This window comes from Rana temporaria, chromosome 8 (genome assembly GCF_905171775.1).
Source record: "Rana temporaria chromosome 8, aRanTem1.1, whole genome shotgun sequence".
In the NCBI taxonomy this organism is placed as follows: domain Eukaryota; kingdom Metazoa; phylum Chordata; class Amphibia; order Anura; family Ranidae; genus Rana; species Rana temporaria.
In genome coordinates this window covers 27,640,741-27,659,876 of record NC_053496.1, presented here as the reverse complement: position 1 = coordinate 27,659,876, position 19,136 = coordinate 27,640,741, and the positions used below count along the sequence as shown (strand labels likewise).

At 41.2% G+C, this 19,136-nt stretch overlaps 1 protein-coding gene across 1 annotated transcript in view; it reads right to left on the bottom strand.

The window, feature by feature from the left end:
• Positions 1–19,136, bottom strand: part of ADAM12 (ADAM metallopeptidase domain 12) — a 706,349-nt gene that overhangs the window by 299,147 nt on the left and 388,066 nt on the right. Inside the window, exon 7 of the mRNA XM_040361428.1 lies at positions 9,651–9,716. Within this exon, the coding sequence (XP_040217362.1) occupies positions 9,651–9,716 (66 nt within the window). The remainder of the gene's footprint in view (positions 1–9,650; positions 9,717–19,136) is intronic.

Sequence of the window (19,136 nt, the reverse complement as noted above, 5' to 3'; positions counted from 1 at the left end):
AACCTGGCGGCCAACTACAAGAAATGTCTGACCTCTGTAATTGCCAATAAGGGTTTTGCCACCAAGTCATGTTTTGCGCAGGGGTCAAATATTTATTTCACTCATTAAAATGTATAACTTTTTTTGAAATGTGTTTTCCTGGATTTTTTGATTGCTATTCTGTCTCTCACTGTTAAAATAAACCTACCATTAGAATTATAGACTGATCATTTCTTTGTCAGTGGGCAAACTTACAAAATCAGCAGGGGACCAAATACTTTTTTCCATCACTGTGTAGAAGCAAATATCAAGCAATGGTGCATAACCAAAAGCTTTCAAAATACAGCACGTCCTAGTTCTAAGAAAAATGTACTATTTAGGAACATCAATGCATGACAGGATAAGCCAAAATAAGTTGTGCATATGTCATCTGTAAGTGGGCCCAAACAAAAGTGTTCAAATACATTAATACATAAAACAGTATGGTGGTAATGTGTCATGATATCATGTTGTATATCTGCTCCATATGTGCTACACCAAATGGGTGATAAAGTAGCGTGCTACAAGAGCATGCAACATAAATACTAAATAGTAAAGCAATATGCTCAAATACAGTTGTGTGAAAAAGTATTTGCCCCCTTTCTGATATATTTTTTTGCATATTTGTCACACATAAATGACTCGAATCATCAATTTTTTTTATTACACAAAGATATTGGTAAAACAAAGGGGGCAATCAGCGCAAAAAGTGACAAAAATAAATAAAATTAAATGTATAAATCAAACTTATCACTAAGTAGTATAAGTGAAATAAACTACGATTATTTTGAACCTTCAAAATAAATGAATAAATATCAAAAAATGCGACCCTTGAGTCGCATTAATAGGAATGCTGGCTGAACACCAAAAACGGACAATCACAAAATCCTAAATGTATGCAAAAAATAAGTAGAACAGTGCAGCGCAAACCAAATGTAAACAATACGTGAATAATGTGAAAAAATATATATATCTGCAAAAAATATATACGAGTATATTAAATGTCCAGAAAAAAGAAAACAGTATTTCAGTTATCCATTTCCTGAAAATCTTCACCACGTGACTAAAAGCACACCAGGAATGTGATCCCTCCACCGATTAAGTTGGGTACTCTCACCTCAGCCTACGACCACTGTTTTACCAGATGGTCAAACAAGCTTGTGTATATAATCCAAGGAAATCAGCAAGCAGCACAATAATGGTATATCTTCCCGTGGAACAGCCAAATAAACACCAGGAGGCACAATGAAATTCCAAATCCTCAGTTCACAACCATATTAATGGACCGAAAACATGCAGGAAAAAGAAGGAACACTTTCTAAGAGCCTCCGCTGGGTAAAAATACTTTTAATTCAATCAGCGATAAGGGCGGAGGAAGTGAACCACGCAACGCGTCCGGGGGTCATGAGTCCTGCTATATGTCGCTCTCTCTCATCCCACACATCCGACCTTTGATATGATGCCTGTGATTTCTCTCCCATGTGTGTTACTAATCGGCTAAATGTGAGTAGCCTGTTTTTATCGCTGATTGAATTAAACGTCTTTTTACCCAGCGGAGGCTCTTAGAAAGTGTTCCTTCTTTTTCCTGCATGTTTTCGGTCCATTAATATGGTTGTGAACTGAGGATTTGGAATTTCATTGTGCCTCCTGGTGTTTATTTGGCTGTTCCACGGGAAGACATACCATTATTGTGCTGCTTGCTGATTTCCTTGGATTATATGCACAAGCTTGTTTGACCATCTGGTAAAACAGTGGTTGTAGGCTGAGGTGAGAGTGCCCAACTTAATTGGTGGAGGGATCACATTCCTGGTGTGCTTTTAGTCACGTGGTGAAGATTTTCAAGAAAAGGATAACTGAAATACTGTTCTCTTTTTTCTGGACATTTATTATACTCATATATATTTTTCGCAGATTACACGAAGATAACCTGAATAAATACAAAATGCAGTTTTTAAATGATGGTTTCATTTATTAAGGCAAAAACGCTGTCCAAACGTGCCTGGCTTTATGAGAAAAAGTAATTGCCCCCTTGACCTAATAACTGGTTATGCCACCCTTGGTGGCAACAACTGCAATCAAGCATTGCTATGGAGCAATTTTGGCCCACTCTTCTTTGCAGAATTGTTTTTAATTCAGCCACATTGAATGGTTTTCCAGCATGAATGGCCATTCTCAATCAGATTTAATTTCCGAGCTTTGACTAAGCCACTCCAAAACCTAAATTTTGCTTTGTTTGAACCATTTGGAGGTGTATTTGCTGTTGTGCTTCGGATCATTGTCCTGCTGCATAACCCAAGTGCACTTGAGCTTGAGGTCAAGAACTGATGGCCAAACATTCTCCTTTAGGATTTTCTTTTAGAGCTCAGAATTCTTGGTTTCATAAATTATGGTAAGTTGTCCAGGTCCTGAAGCTGCAAAGCAGCCTCAGACCATTACGCTATCACCACCACGCCTGACTTTTGGTATGATGTTCTTGTTATGAAATGCTGTATTCGTTTTATGCCACGAGACGCACACTTCCAAAAAGTGACATTTTTGTCTCATCAGTCCACAGAATATTTGCCTAAAAGTCTTGGCGATATTTAAGATGTTTTTTGGTAAATGTAAGATGAGCCTTTGTGTTCTTTTTGGTCAGCAGTGGCTTTAGCCTTGGAACTCTCCCATGGATGCCATTTTTTCCCAGTCTCTCTCTTATTGTTGAATCATGAACACTAATCTTACCTGAAGTAAGTGAGACCTGCAGGTCTTTAGATGTTGTTCTGGGTTCTTTTATAACCTCCTGGATGAGTCGTCGTCATGCTCTTGGAGTAATTTTTGTAGGCCAGCCACTCCTGAGGAGGTTCACCACTGTTCCAAGTTATCTCAATTTGCGCATAATGGCTCTCCCCGTGATTCTCGGGAGTGTCAAAGCCTTAGAAATAGCTTTGAAGCCCTTCCAAGACTGATACACGTTCATTATTTTTTTCTAATCTGTTCTTGATTTTTTTTTTTAGATTGTGGCATGATATGTGGCTTTTTGTGATCTGTTAGCATGCTTCACTTTGTTGGACAGCTTCTATTTATGTGATTTCTTCATTCAACAGGTCTGGCAGTAATCAGGCCTTAAATTTGGTTAATCACAGTTAATTTATGATTCGGCATGAAAGGGGACAAATACTTTTTCATAGCACTGGTTGAAGAGTAGGAACAGCAAAGAAAGAGACAGGAAAAAAGAAGCAGATCTCCCCCAACCCAAACAGGTTTTCACATTTATAAAAAACTCTTGTCCCACAAAGACTACAACAAAATAGAACATGCTGCACATTCCAAGCCTTGACCAAAACAAAAAAAATGCAGAACATATAGGCACATTTCCTGTGTTTTGTCTCTATAATAATGCTACAGATACAGAACAATACATGCTGGTCCTGCCAGAAATCGAGTGTGATTCTAACTTTATGTGCACTTCACCACTGCTGCACTGAAATCCCAAGCAGTGTTTCCAGTTTACCTAGTGTGCCTCTGGATTACAGAACAGAGGAGCGACGCAGACATTTTGTAGTCCAGCACAAGGGCTGGCAACACTGCTTGGGATTTCAGGGCAGCAGAGGCACTGCGTTGTCATCTGAAACAGGAAGTACGGAGCTTATTGGATTTCTAAAGGATCAACAGGTATACATTGGTTGAAATATTAGGGCAGCAGAAGCAGTGTTGTTGTCTCAAATAGGACATTAGTATCTTACTGAATTTCTGCCAGATCAACAGGCATCTATCTCCACTTGTTTCTTTTTAACAGGCTAAAACACAGGGAAATGTGCATGTATTGCAGAGATGCAATGATTTTTTTTCTTCCCAGAAAAAGTTGTATGTGCTAAACCTTATTCATCTGTATTTCCTTCTATTTAATCAAAATCAAAACTGAAACATGTTCATCTTTCAAGAGTTCAAGAGCTCTAAATAATGTCCATGTCTAATATAACCCAATCTTAAAAAATAAATACAAAAATCCAGGTATGCACGATATATCAGCCGAAAATAGGGTTATCGGCGCTTAAAAATATGCTGATAGTGGCGACCAAAACCACACATGATTTTGCTTGATTCACATAGGCCATGTGACTCAAAAATTGCATGTCAAACGCAACACCGGTGCGTTTTTGATGAGTTTTTGCCGTGCTTTCAATGCATTTCAATGGGGAGGTGCATTACACCAGTGTGACCGGTGTGAAGACATGCATAGAATTTAAAGAGATTTGTTTTTTTTAAGCTTTTCTTGTGCTTTTTTAAATGCAAGAGTACTTCAAAAACTATTACGGTAATTAAAAAATCAAATATATAAATACAATTACAGGCGGTCCCCGGGTTACAAACATCTGACTTACAAATGGAGAGAGACAACAGGAAGTGAGTGAAAAGGAAGGGAAATTTACTCCTGTAATAGTTATCATGGGAAAAAGGTGTCTCCACTGAAGCTTTATCACCAATCCCTGTTCCCACAACAGCCCAAAATGTTCAAAATCCTTTTGTCATTGGGACAGAAGGTGAGGTGAAATCTTCTGAACAGGGGCACAGACAGCTAAACAAACCTTACTTAACCCTTCCCTATGCTATCCAAAAAATGTAAAAAAAATATTTGGGCTCGAGCTACACTTAAAAAATGTACCTGTTGTGACTTGCAAACAAATTCAACTTAAGAACAAACCCTATCATGTTTGTAAACCGGGGACCGCTTGTGTACAATATATATATATATATATATATATATATATATATATATATATATTTTAAACTGTACTTTTCACTTTTGGTCAAGTGCATCCTAAATTTTCAGTTTCGGTCCAGAATTTTCATTTTGGTGCCGGCGTCTTCTGAACTCATCTCTAACGGAATCTGCAGGGTGGGGAATGACCTAGCCTACAGCTCATTGGAGTACAGAAAATAGGAGTTCGGAGTTCGAGCTATAGATGAATTCGGAAGATGCCCAAGCTCATCTCCATTTTTCATTAACCACTTACAGAAGATCTGGCTGCTTAATGACCAGGCCATTTTTTGCGATACGGCATTGCGTCACTTTAACGGACAATTGCACGGTAATGCGACGCTGTACTCAAACAAAATGTATGCCTTTTTTCCCCACAAATAGAGCTTTCTTTTGGTGGTACTTGGTCACCTCTGCTGTTTTTATTTTTTGCGCTATAAACAACATTTTTTTATCCAAAAATGTTTTTTTTTAAAAAGTCTTCATCAGTTTAAGCCAATATATATTTTTCTACATATTTCTTGTAAAAAAAAAGCAATAAGCTTGTATTGATTGGTTTGCACAAAAGTTATAGCATTTATGGGAAAGATTAATGGCATTTTTTTTACTAGTAATGGCAGTGATCTGCAATTTTTAGCAGTACTGCAACATGTGGCGGACAGATCGGAAACTTGACACATTTTTGGGACCAATGACATTTATATAGCCATCAGTGCTATAAAAATGCACTGATTACTGTGTAAATGTCACTGGCAAGGAAGGGGTTAGTTAACACTAGGGAGAAATCAATGGGTTAACTGTGTTCCCTAGTCAGCGTTTCTTACTGTATGGGGATGGGACTGACTAGGGGAGGAGACATATCACTGTTCCTACTTACTAGGAACAAACAATATGTCTCCTCTCCATGTACAGAACAGGGGTTTGTGTGTTTACACACACAAATCCCATTCTAGCTCTCGTTCCCGCAATCGTGGGTGGCTGACTGCAATCACGCTTGCCGGCCACGAGCATTGAGTCCCCCGCCTTGCTCTTAAAGAAGCCGACGTACCCATGTGGCGATTTGCGGGAATGTGCCACTTTGCCCACATATATCGGCTTGAGTCAGTCAGCAAGTGGTTAATATATAGAGATGGTTGGTTTAAGGGCTCAAGTCCTACGGGAACGCGTGGGAATGGAGTTCCTGCACTTTTTTCACAGCAGGAACTCGGTTCCCTTTGCAGGACTAGAGCAGCCGAGCTGCCCGAGCCAATCCTTCACTAAGCGGCAATGCCTAGCTCAAGTCACTGTCAGGGGCAGGCGAACCTTAGTAATCCTTTATGTTACTAGCCGCTTCCTGTATATGGATTCATCGGGTAGTGTGCGGGTATTACGTCACTTCCTCGATGCGGCAATGTCTCTAACGTCTTTAAGCAAGTTCTTTCTAAATCCCGCGATAACTCGCGGCAGACCTCCGCAATGTCTCCTGGGAACAATGACAAAAGCACCCAGGAGACATTGCAGCATCGAGGAAGTGACGGAATACCCGCACACTACCCGATTAATCCATATACAGGAAGCAGACAGTAACATAAAGGATTACTAAGGTACAGTGGAACGAAAAAAATAAAAATAAAAAAAACATGCGGTTTAGTAATTATGCATATGAGCGTATCATTTTTTTTTTTGGTGGGGGAGTGGATCTTGGGTGGGAGTTCCCACACTTTTTTCCCCACTGGGAAAAACCCCTGGTTGGTTTCCATTTAATTCAGCCAAATTAACAATCTTCAGCACCCGGTAAACACAGGATCCTTTGAAACTTGTGTGGCTGACGATCTGAGCCAGAATGCCATCTTTACTCTACAGATGAGTGGGATTTGCATTTCATACCCTTCGCCAACTTTCAATGTTTGGCAGCTATCTCCAACAAATGTACTCAGCTTTATATTCATAAGATGTACATCACACAGAAAATGCAATTACACTGTTGTTATATTCTTATACATTATTGATTTTTCTGTCCTGTGTGGCGGAGACAAATATGACAGGTTGATTATGTTTGCTGCCTAAAAATGCCAAAGTTGCCATTCACTGTAAGTCTAATGAGGTATCTAAATTCATCATATTATACATAGCAACCTATTTATCCAGGCCTCTTTATGTTCTAAACAATGAAATACTACAATCCTACTTGTTTATCAAGATGTCTTAAAATTCCACCTCCACCCAAATCTTAGCTTTGCATTTAAATGGGACAGCATACTGGTGTTTTACAGCTCGTGGGCTCGCCAGCCACTTCAAGGCCAAGTGATGGTGTCAGGCTCATGAAAACGCCATATATTAGAACAAACAATACTTAGTGAATAAATCATCTGGCAGGTTCATTGTTGGCTTTACTAAATCAAGAAAAAGTCCATACCTTCATATGCACCACATTTCAAATATTTTAGGAACAATTTTAAAGGGACAATTCAGGTGTTACAATGATGGAAATGTACATAAAAAAAAAAAAAACACACATTTGATTTGTACATAACCAATGATGGCCAATTGTTAAAATTAGTAATGTGAAATCTTGCGTGCATTCTAATTCAAGCCAAGTTAAGCCGGCCATGGGTGGTGCAAATGTCTTTCATGCCCCACCGAATCAGTCCACTGGCCATCCCACCGAGACCTTCAGTGCAAGCACATTTATTTTAACACCCTTACAACTTAATATATGTATAACTCTCATTCTCATCATCATCCCTCTCCACAATGTAACTTTATCATCCTCATCACTGCCCAGAATCATCATTGTCCCTCTCCTGGAAAGCGATGAGGGCGATTCTGGGTGGGGATGGGGATACATTCTGAAGAGGGATGGATGATTATGGGTGGGGATGAGGATGATGGAGTTACATTGTAAAAATGGATGAGGATGGTTATGGGTGGGGATGAGAGTTAAATTGTGAAGAGGCTCGCCACAATGTAACTCATCCCCACCCAAAAACATCCTCATCCATTTTCACAATGTAACTCCATCATGTCAGCTTGTCAGGGTCAGGTGTATAATGTCCCCATCTGGGGAGGTTAAACAGCCCACTCCACACACCAAGCTACATCAGCATGCTGCACACACACTGACTTAGTACCTTACCTTCCATGCTGCTCTCTCGAATCTGCATGCACCTGAGAGCACTGGGTCCCAACACTGCCGAGGCCTGCCACACACCATCCCCGAGCCACGACCAGTCACATTACTAACCTAGCAGCAGGCTCGGCCTCAGCAGGGTAGAAATCGGAGCGAGTGCCAGATCACGGTAGTTTCATTTCATGATGGTGCTGCTGTAAGGGGTACAGGCCGGGCCCCTTATAAAAGTGTACTTTAAAACACAGAGAACGAATTCTCCTGTGCACGAGAGGATAATCCAAGAATCAATTGCCCATAGGGATGATACCAACAACGGTGCTACAGGCCTTGCTGCCCTTCATGGATGGGGATATCCTAGTGGCAAAAGTAAGAAAACAAAGGTGCACCAGCCTAGTGTATTACCGTTAATAGTTTTTTATAACATTTTAAAATATATACAGGGCCTACTCACAAGTTTAGCAGAAAGAATTGCAGTACAGCTTAATCGACATAAGCTGCAAAGAGATGACCTCGAACGATGCTCCGATCAGTCGTGGAGAAAGTGAAGGGGGTCACCACCGGCTGGCGCGTTTCGAAGCTCTAAGCCTCTTCATCAGAGCCCAGCAGTGAAAGCACCCTACAATAAGCCTCCCTTATATACACACAGCCCATAAGCCCACATGACCATGCACCATGACAACAAGCCGTATTATTATCATAATAATGATAATGATCAAAGTGATAAATGATAGTAGTGGTAATGCTAATACTAATATTAGTATTAGCATTACCACTACTATCATTTATCATTTTGATCATTATCATTATTATTATTATTGTATTTTTTGCTTAGGCCTGCCACTGCTGTTGTTGGTAGACTTGCACTCCATGGTCGCTTTCCAGTTTCACCTGCACTCCCCTGCCAGTACCATCATCATTATTACCACTACTACTATCTCTATATACACATATATATTATTATTATTTTTTGGTGCTAGGCACGCAAGACCACACACATCCAGTGGGAGGAGCCTGAGAGGCTCCCCACGGCTTGTTGTCATGGTGCATGGTCATGTGGGCTTATGGGCTGTGTGTATATAAGGGAGGCTTATCGTAGGGTGCTTTCAATGCTGGGCTCTGATGAAGAGGCTTAGAGCTTTGAAACACGTCAGCCAGTGATGACCCACTTCACTTTCTCCACGACTGATCGGAGCATCGTTCGAGGTCATCTCTTTGCAGCATATGTCGATTAAGATTTACTGCAATTCTTTCTGCTACACTTGTGAGTAGGCCCTGTATATATATTTTAAAATTGTATTAACATTTTTTACCTTTGTTTTCTTCTTTTTTCCCTTATAAAAGTGTATTGGCTATACCCTACTGATGGCAGCCCTGCTCCTGAGTGCCTTTGCAGCCAGTACCATAATTGGAAATCCAGCCTCCTGCTGAGTCTGGAACACTACACACTTACTGAGTCCACTACAGTTTTTCCCACATATTGTAGCAATGGAAAAGGACAATTGACTAAACTACTAAGAAACAATTTGGGAAAATTTTAATCTGCCTAAAATATATTATATAAATGCCTTGGAAAGGCAAACAGAGTGTGCTTTCTGATCAAAGTATATCTGCAATGTGTCTTGGCTATCATTAAGTGTTCTCTGATAATTTAATTTGCTGTCTAGAACTTCCATTTGATTAAACACAAGCTTGTGACCCATAAAACAAGCTTTGGTCTTCCTGGACCATACAGTCAAAAAAAAAACAGACGAAAAAAGGAAAAGCTGTCAAATATTTGTTTCTTACCTCACGATTATCAGCCACAATAACAAGCTCCACATATTTGGTCATCTTCGAAGTATCTCTTTTGTGCTGCCAAAACAGATAATATAGAAGTTCAATGTGAGTATTATGAAGCACGGCTGTTCATTTGCAGTCTAGGCCCTGACTGGGCAAGTTTGCATCTCGCAATTTACCCTTCCAAATGTATTTTCTCACTCCAATTTTTGAGAAGTAATAAGAAAGTGCAGAAGGCAGAACAAGTAGGAACATGATGTCTTTCTACTGTTGTTCAGGATATGATTTGTTACAACAAAGCCTTTTGTAAAATATCTTATTTGCATTAATAGTTCTATTGCTTCAATTTACACAATTAAAAGGTATTTTAATACAAGTATAATTAGACTTCTCCATGACTCATTTTAAGATGCATGTTTAAATTGAACTTGTGAAATAACAATGAAATCAGTCTTCTATTACTGTTAGTCAAGAAAATACCTTTTTGATAGCCTATAATAAGGAATAATTTAGTAAAATTATGTTTCTTTCCAATGGCAGCCAATGAAAATAGAAAAGCACTTGTAAAAATGATAATGTTAACTACTAAGACGGCTGTGTAGGGACCAGGAGTATTATAAAGGTATTAGGAATGTTGCCGGTGATACATGTTTTTCTACGGGATCAATACAACTCAAGGTAACCATTTGTTGAATAATTTATTGTGGTGCAGTAAGATACTGTGCTCTCCAATATTTATTGGGGTCCACAATCCTCATTGATACCAGGGGTGTCAAGGGAGGGTTCGAGCCAATTCTAGGGGTTGATATCCAGAGCGTAGACCCAAAACAAACCAGCAGCTCCTCTGGGGTAGTGCTACACATTGAAAGAATTAGAAGGCAGTTCTTTTACCAGAAACAAATATGAGAATAAGACCCCTTTCACACTGGGGCGTTTTTCAGGCGTTATTCAAGCCTTTTTTCAGGCTCTTTGGCGTTAAAAAAAGCCTGTAAAGCGCCTGAAAGAAGCCTCATCTGCAATCCCAATCTGAAAGCCCGAGCGCTTACAGAGCCCTTTCACAATGCCAGCGCCCGAAAAACGCTGGTAAAGCACTGCTAAGACCCTAATGTTTTGGGGCATTTTTGTAGTGCCTCAGAGTGAAAGGGCAAGACGTTTTACAGCGCTTTCAATTAATTTCAATGGAGAGGGGCATTTTTTTTCAGCGCCCAAAAGCTGCTTCAAAGATGCTGCTTGCAGGACTTTTCTCAACGCCCCGCCAGTGCAACTCCTCACTGTGAAAGGGCAAGGCGTTTTTACGGCGCTTTCAATTCATTTCAATGGAGAGGGGCGTTTTTGGAGCATTTTTTTTTCAGGGCCCAAAAGCTGCTCCAAAGATGCTGCTTGCAGGACTCAGTGTGAAAGGGTCCATTGAGATTCATGGAGAGCGTTTTATGAGCGTTTTAATAGCGCTATTTTGAACGCTAAAACGCTGTAAAAGGCTTCAGTGTGAAAGGGGTCTAAATCAATTTGTTTTTGTTCTACAAATATCCATGGTAATAATCTTGTTTTAAACATCTGCCAGCATACTTGACTGATATTTTAACAGTTCTGTTATTTTTAAAAGCCTCTTGCTACTAATCATTCTCTTTATTGTTCCAGGCCTATATTTATATTACAATGGTTCTGGAGGACACACTCTATGGCTGGATGAGTTCTGTGTACAGTCTACAATTGATAACACTTTCTGAAGTATTACAGAACGGCACAAACTCTGGGTGAAGCCTAATGAAAATTTTATTTCGCAACTTTTGCCAGTATTTAGAAACATAATTATTTACACGAACAGCTCTTATTTTTGCTGTTTATTTTACTTTATCATGGCTTTTCTTTTATTACTGAAAGCAGGCTCCAGATTTGTGAATTGACCAAATAGTCTAAGGGCAAGGAAATTTCCGAAAGGAGACCGGCTTCTCTTTTGATTATCTAAGCCTGAATGAGGAAATAGAGGTTAACACCCTAATTAGATATTTTTTTGTATCTCCATTGTCTTCCTAGCACACTCTGTTAGGCCCCTTTCACACTGGGGCGGGAGCCGCGGTGGCGGTATAACACCGATAAAAATAGCGGCGCTATAGCGTGGGATTTGCCGTGGGATTCGGCCGCTAGCGGTGCAGTATTGACCCCCGCTAGCGGCCGATAAAGGGTTAATACCGCCCACAATGCGCCTCTGCAGAGGCGCATTGCGTGCAGTATTGCCGCAGTTTCCCATTTTTTTAAATGGGAAGGAGCGGTATACAGTCTGTAACTCCACACAGTAATGCAGGGCTTTCTCCCTGGTGTGGAGTGTCATGCTCGCCCCCTCCCTTGGACTACATGAGAGTCAGGATGCCCACTAACACACAGCTTCTTTCTCTATCTGCAACGTAGATAGCGTCCTGACTCTCCTGTAGTCCAAGGGAGGGGGCGGGCACGACACTCCACACCAGGGAGAAAGCCTTGCATTACTGTGTGGAGTTACAGACAGAAGAACAGGAAGTGAGGATTTCTCAGAAGAAATAAGGACATTTAAAAGCAAAATGGAAGGATGAGGCAAGTGAAGGAGGACTGCACTAAGGTAAAGGAAGCCGTTTAGGGAAAGAAAATTGTACCTTTACAACCCCTTTAAACTCGAGTACAAGTCTTTTTATCCCCATTAAACATTCATATATACTACACCAGGGCTCAAAATTTCAAGTCCTGAACTACTAGCCAGGCCTCAAGGCATACTTGCCACCAGTTTCCCTGCCCAACCCCTACCATGTCCCGCCCCATAATCCCGCCCCTAGACACGCCCTCATAAATCTCATGAAATTACACTTAAATGGTTTATGTAGAATTAAGTTATAAAAATAAATATTAACAACAACTTTATACGTGCCCAAAAATGCAGCCTGCCCATGTCTACCAATGCAGCAAAATGTCCCCATTTTCCAGCCAGAGTCCCCTCACCCACATTGCATCCAGAGTCCCCTCACCCACACTGCAGCCAGAGTCCCCTCACCCACACTGCAGCCAGAGTCCCCTCACCCACACTGCAGCCAGAGTCCCCTCACCCACACTGCAGCCAGAGTCCCCTCACCCACACATTGCAGCCAGAGTCCCCTCACCCACACATTGCAGCCAGAGTTCCCCCCCACACATTGCAGCCAGAGTCCCCCCCACACATTGCAGCCAGAGTTCCCCCCCACACATTGCAGGCAGAGTCCCCCCCCCACACATTGCAGCCAGAGTTCCCCCCCCCCACATTGCAGCCCGAGACCCCCCCACACATTGCAGCCAGAGTTCCCCCCCCACATTGCAGCCCGAGACCCCCCCACACATTGCAGCCAGAGTTCCCCCCCATACATTGCAGCCAGAGTTCCTCCCCCCACATATTGCAGCCAGAGTTCCCCCCCCACACATTGCAGCCAGAGATCCCCCCACACATTGCAGCCAGAGATCCCTCCCCCCACACATTGCAGCCAGAGATCCCTCCCCCCCACACATTGCATCCAAAGATCCTCCCCCCCCAACACATTGCAGCCAGAGATCCTCCCCCCCAACACATTGCAGCCAGAGATCCTCCCCCCACACATTGCAGCCAGAGATCCTTTCCCCCCACACGTTGCAGCCAGAGTTCCTTCCCCCCCACACACGTTGCAGCCAGAGTTCCTTCCCCCCACACATTGCAGCCAGAGATCCCCCCCCACAAGTTGCAGACAGAGATCCTCCCCCCCCACACACATTGCAGCCAGAGATCCTCCCCTCCACATTGCAGCCAGAGTTCCTGCCCCCCCCACACATTGCAGCCAGAGTTTCTCCCCCCCTGCATCCTACCTGTGCTGGGTAGGAGAGGAGGAGCCGCCGCCGAATGGTTCAAACCGCGGGGCAGATTACAGCTTTCAATTCAATAGCTGTGTTCCCCGCAGCGCGCGTCTTATACAGCCCCTCCCCTCTTGTCTGGGAAACTTTGATAGACATATCACCCATCCAATCCTGGGATGGGTGATATGTCTATCAAAGTTTCCCGTACAAGAGGGAAGGGGCTGTATAAGACGCGCGCTGTGGGAACACAGCTATTGAATTGAAAGCTGTAATGTTCCCCGCGGTTTGAACGCCGCGGCTCTGCTCTCCTCTCCTTGCTCGCCCCCCCCCCCCGCTCCCAAGCAGCCCACACTCGCCAGCCCTCAAAATTTACTCGCAAAATGCGAGCAGACGAGTTACATTTTGAGGGCTGCACTACACTTAATTTGACGCTTGTGCATTCTTCCCAGTCTTTTGATTATCTGATTGCATTTCTTAAGCCTACCACTGCGAAATATTAAAGGAATTTATTTTATTACATGAGGAGTACAATTATTTTATTTTGCACAAGGTCTAAATCACTGTGCAGCCAAATTGTGTGGTTAAAACCAGTACTGAACTAAGACTATAAAGAGGTCAAGCATGTTATGCATAACAGAGCATATTTGTGGTCAAGTTAAGCAGGACCAGCCTTCGGTTATATAGTACCCTGTGCACAATCTTAGTATGGTCCTGACCAATCACAATACAATCTTAAGGGATGCCTTTGGGTCAAAAGTTGCTTTGTAAATAGAACAATCCCCTCATCATCAGCCAAATGTATTTAATTGTGCTTCTACAACGGTTCTCTTTCCATATCTTTATTTTTCATTTTTAAACAAATACACAACCATATGTTATCTTTCAGTAATTAAATAAATCAAAGTAATATATCAAAGGACAATACACAAACGTAGGCCCCAGTATAACCTCTAATCACTTACAGACCCCTACAACTGAACAAACTCAATTCTCATCCAGGGCCAAATTCTTTCAGCTTACCCTGTTCCAAGTAAAAATATATTGAGCTCCATTAGGAAAGCACGTGGTATGCATGTGGTATTAAGGTGATCAGACACATATTGCCTAAATATCGTATGCGATGCTGAAAATGTCAATTCGTTATGCAGTTTTGTGGTATTTACTTCAAAACTTTCAAAATGCTCGGTAAATACTGCATAAAATGGTGTTAAATTCAGTTCACAAAAGGAAATAAATAATTAAATGCATGAGTTAAATAAGTAGTGGTCCATGCATGTGGTAAGAAATATAAAAAAATACATAATTGAATTAGGAGCAGCATCTGGTCCATGTTCTAAGTTTAGGAGCGTTATGCAAGCATTGCGCTCGCAAAACTCCCCCCAAAGAGTTGTTCAGACAAACATAGTTTTACTGGGTCCAGTGTACATTTTTCCCCCAAGTGCACCCCGATTTGGATTCTCTATGTGGATGATACTGTGTTTGTACCCCACCTCCTGTATCTTTTTTCTATTTTGCCATTTACCCCATTCATCCCTTATCCCCTATAGCTGCCCGTTTCATCTGTATTACACTTTGATTTTCAATCTGAATAAAACATCAGCACCTTTAGAGTCGGTTCACACTAGGGCGACACGACTTCCAGCGCGACTTTCAGAGGCGACTTCGACGCGACTTGAGCATGAACCACAGGGCGATCTGGGGCGATTTACAACACGACTTGAAGTCGTCTCCAGGACAGGAGACTTTCCAATGGCCAATCAAACAACAATCAGCTCTAGGGGAGGGAGGGGAAGGGAGAGGTTTGCCTGAGAAATGTATGTTATCTTCCTGGAAAGTCGCTTCAGTTAAAGGAACACTAAAGGTTCGTTTTTTATTAGATCAATTGATTGCTGTCAGCTAGAGCATTTAAATATTACTTACCTCGTTTTTCCTTTTGACCTCCAAAATACAGTAATCCAGGTTTGAAAATGCCATTTCCTGTCTCTCCTCTTCTTGCTTTCCACCAGCATCTGAGCCGTTTTGCATGGTGGAAAGCAGAATGTGCTCACCCCCTCCCTATGACTACAGCCCTGCATAAAGATGCTCTCTTATCCCTCACAGGCATGGAGGCTAAGCCTAATGGGAACTATAGTTCCCATTAGGCCATGATGTAGCAAGAATGAATGCGCACCGCAAACCAGGAAGTCAGTGAGAATAATGATTCAGGAGTGCTGGAGATGAATAAAACAGCTTGATTTCAACAGGTATCAAACTAGTTATAATGCAAAACATTACTTTTTACTTTATCAGCTACTGTCAGACTTTAATTTAAGAGGAAAATATTTTTGCCTTTACAACCCCTTTAAGACAGTGATCAGACTTGGAGGCGACTTCCATTGAAATCAATGGGTACAAATCGCCTACAAGTCGGATTGAAGTAGTACAGGAACTTATTTTGAAGTTGGAGCGACTAACACCGCTCCCATTCACTTGCATTGTTTTTCTCGACAGCGCGACTTGGGACGACTTGAGGCGACTTCAAGTCGGATCCCAAGTCGCCCCAGTGTGAACCGGCTCTTAAAGAAATATAAAAATATAATAGCCAGTTTTGAGTAGTCTGTAGCTTTTTGGAGCAGTATGAAACACACAGAAAAAAACACAGATTCATTGAGATTGATTTACTTAAAGTAAACCTAAAGGTAAAAGTTTTTTGTTTGTTTTTGTATTGGACAATGTGGGGAGGGATTAGCACCCATCTGGGGTATGTATTGCCATCTGTGTCCCCATTAGGGAGATTTGTCCTCTCTATTAGTCCTGTGTACTATTATGATTAAAAGTGAAATGAAAATAAAATCCATCATTTCGGGCTGTCCCCAGAAAATAAGAGAAGGGAAATCTTGCAAGGTATTCCTTTAATTTATAGATATTTCCTCTCACTTCCTGTTTTGGCTATGTGGCAGGAAGTAAAGTTAAATCTCCCCAATGGAACACAGCTGGCAAAAAACAACAACAAAAAAAATGGCAGGAGTTATAACCCTCCCTTAGTTTACTTCACAATGGATACCCAATCACATGCATTGAACATTTTTTTTTAAAACTGCATTTTTGCTTGCACATGATTGGATGATGATGGAAGTCAGCAGAGCTTCCCTCACTTACTAAGCTTTGAAGTAACTGCACTTGCAAAGTGCTCAGTCTATGTCCCTTTAATAAATACACCCCATTACATTTAGTAAATCCAACCCCAAGACAACAATGTTGTCTCTTTTATTGGTGGAAAAGGGTTATTTATAGAATTTTTCTCCCAAGGGCTTTAATGCAGGGGCTATATTAAGTACGTACACCAAAAATGTAAAACAGTTATTTCTTATGTTGGTACAAATGTTACAATCCAATATCAAAACAAGAAAATTTTTAATGCGGTTTTCAAATATGAGCTCTGGTATCAGTAACCCCAATAAGTTCAATCAATGATCTAAAACAACACAGGTGATGCCGCGTACACATGATCGTTTTTCGGCTTGAAAAAAAAACGACGTTTTTAAAAACTTCATTTAAAATGATCGTGTGTGGGCTTCACAGCTAATCTCACATTGAGCAGCGTCTTGACCTATCACAGCTACATTTGCATCCATTCTGTCTGGGAGGTTCCGAATACAGTACATGTGCTGTATTCATTCCACATGAAGACAGAGAGCAGAGCAGACATACAAAGTTCAGTTTTATGGAAGCAAGGGCCTAAATAGGTATGTTACACAAGTTATTTATGTTCTTATAGTAAATAGTGTGATCAGAACTGTATACTGATCTAGTTGTGTGTTCACTTATAGTTTCACTGAACTAAGCCATTCGAATTAAGCCACAAAGTCATCTAACCGCCCTAACTGTAGTTCCACCGAACTAAGTCACATCCATCCATCCACTTTAACAAGCTAACCGAACTAAAGCAACCCTGCAAACCAAGTTGCAAACCAGTTATACCTTTCAGAGAAATCAGAGAATGCTTTGATAACTTACAGAGAGAGAGAGAGAGAGAGAGAGAGAGAGAGTATAAATACTGAAGTAAGAAATATATCCACCATTTTATGTTGAATGACAAGATTGAATATTTGAACCGCCATTTTGTGATACTTAATTAACACGTGTTTGTACATGGACTGTCTGCTGCAGAGCAGCAGTGTTATCTATGAAGAAAAGTGAAGTTAATAAAGAAGTTATTTTAAGCATTTGGTGTGCTCTTTAAACCTTACTGCTTCCATAGAACGGCAATAGAGGAATTTCAGAGTAATAGACAGTCTTGTTGGACTGAAAAGATATCACAATTCTTCTAATGCCACAGCGCATGAGGCACTTTATAGTGTTGCGCCTGCCACAATGCCTTCCTATTAAAGAAATTTAATACATGCTTAGATTTAGACTCTTATATCATTTAACACTTATGGATATTTTGCAGAGAACGCCAGATCAACACACTCTTGCATGTTTTATCAGACCTTCTATTGACACACTACTTTGCCAGAATCTCCCATTTACACACCATCTTAAAATTGGTAAGCTCAGACCATTCCCCAGCACTGTTTTAGACACAACAACCCCTGTGTAGATTTGCACATGGATAACCCATATTCTTTTTATTGTAGCTGTGCCTTGCTTCGTCCCCCCAGTGAGTGCATGCGTGTTCTCCTGTGGGCCTGAATTTTAGTTTGTTTGCTCTGGTTTGTGTTCAATCCCCCTATTTTGGAAGGTATGATACTTTGTGTATATACAAGAAATAAATAACAAATACATAGGGTCATACTGTTACCGTGCATTTTCTTTAAATACATATGTTTTAATCTAGATGTCCTAATCCCCCTGATGAAGATTTCGGAGTATAATGGAAATGCTTTGGGGTCTTCCAAGCAGGAATCCGATTTGAAAATTCCCTTATACTTACCTGCTTTGTTTTAGGACATGGATTGTACTATTGGGGTTACAGATACCAGAGCTCATATTTTATTTATTTTTTACAATACAGAAAGAGCTCTTTTCTGACCATTCTCTGTAAGCCTTAGAAGTGTTTGTGCGTGAAAGTCCCAGTAGAGCAGCAGTTTTTGAAATACTCGGAAGGCTAAAACTTCTATGAGATTTGGTTCTGTGTTTACTTTAGTTATTGATGTTTTTTGTTGGTGTTGACACCAACAACCCTGCCACGTTCAAAGTAACTTGACACTTTCTTCCCCATTCTGATGCTCAGTTTGTACTTCAGCAAGTTGCCGTCACCACATCTAGATGCCTAAATGCATTGAGTTGCTGCCATGTGATTGGCTGATTAGAAATTTGTTTTACCAAGCAATTGGACAGGTGTATCTTATAAAGTGGCCAGTGGGTGTATGTTTAGCTTGCATCTCTTTATTATATCAAAAACCAATAAAAATAGTACCATTCCGTATGCTAAATAAACAAATGAATACAAATTAACTAAATTTAGGCCCACTCCCTGCACAGCAGCACAACTGATTGGCTCTTGTGCTTCTTCCTATTCCTTCTCTCTCGGAGTTCTAACAAACAGGGACAAGAGACTGATACAAAGTCAAATTTAGGTACTTAGGCACCTTTCACACGATAGGCGGATCCGAGCGGGTCTGTCTGTTTTTCAGGTGGATCTGCCATTGACTTGTATGGGCAGGCGGATATCAACAAAGATGTGTCCGC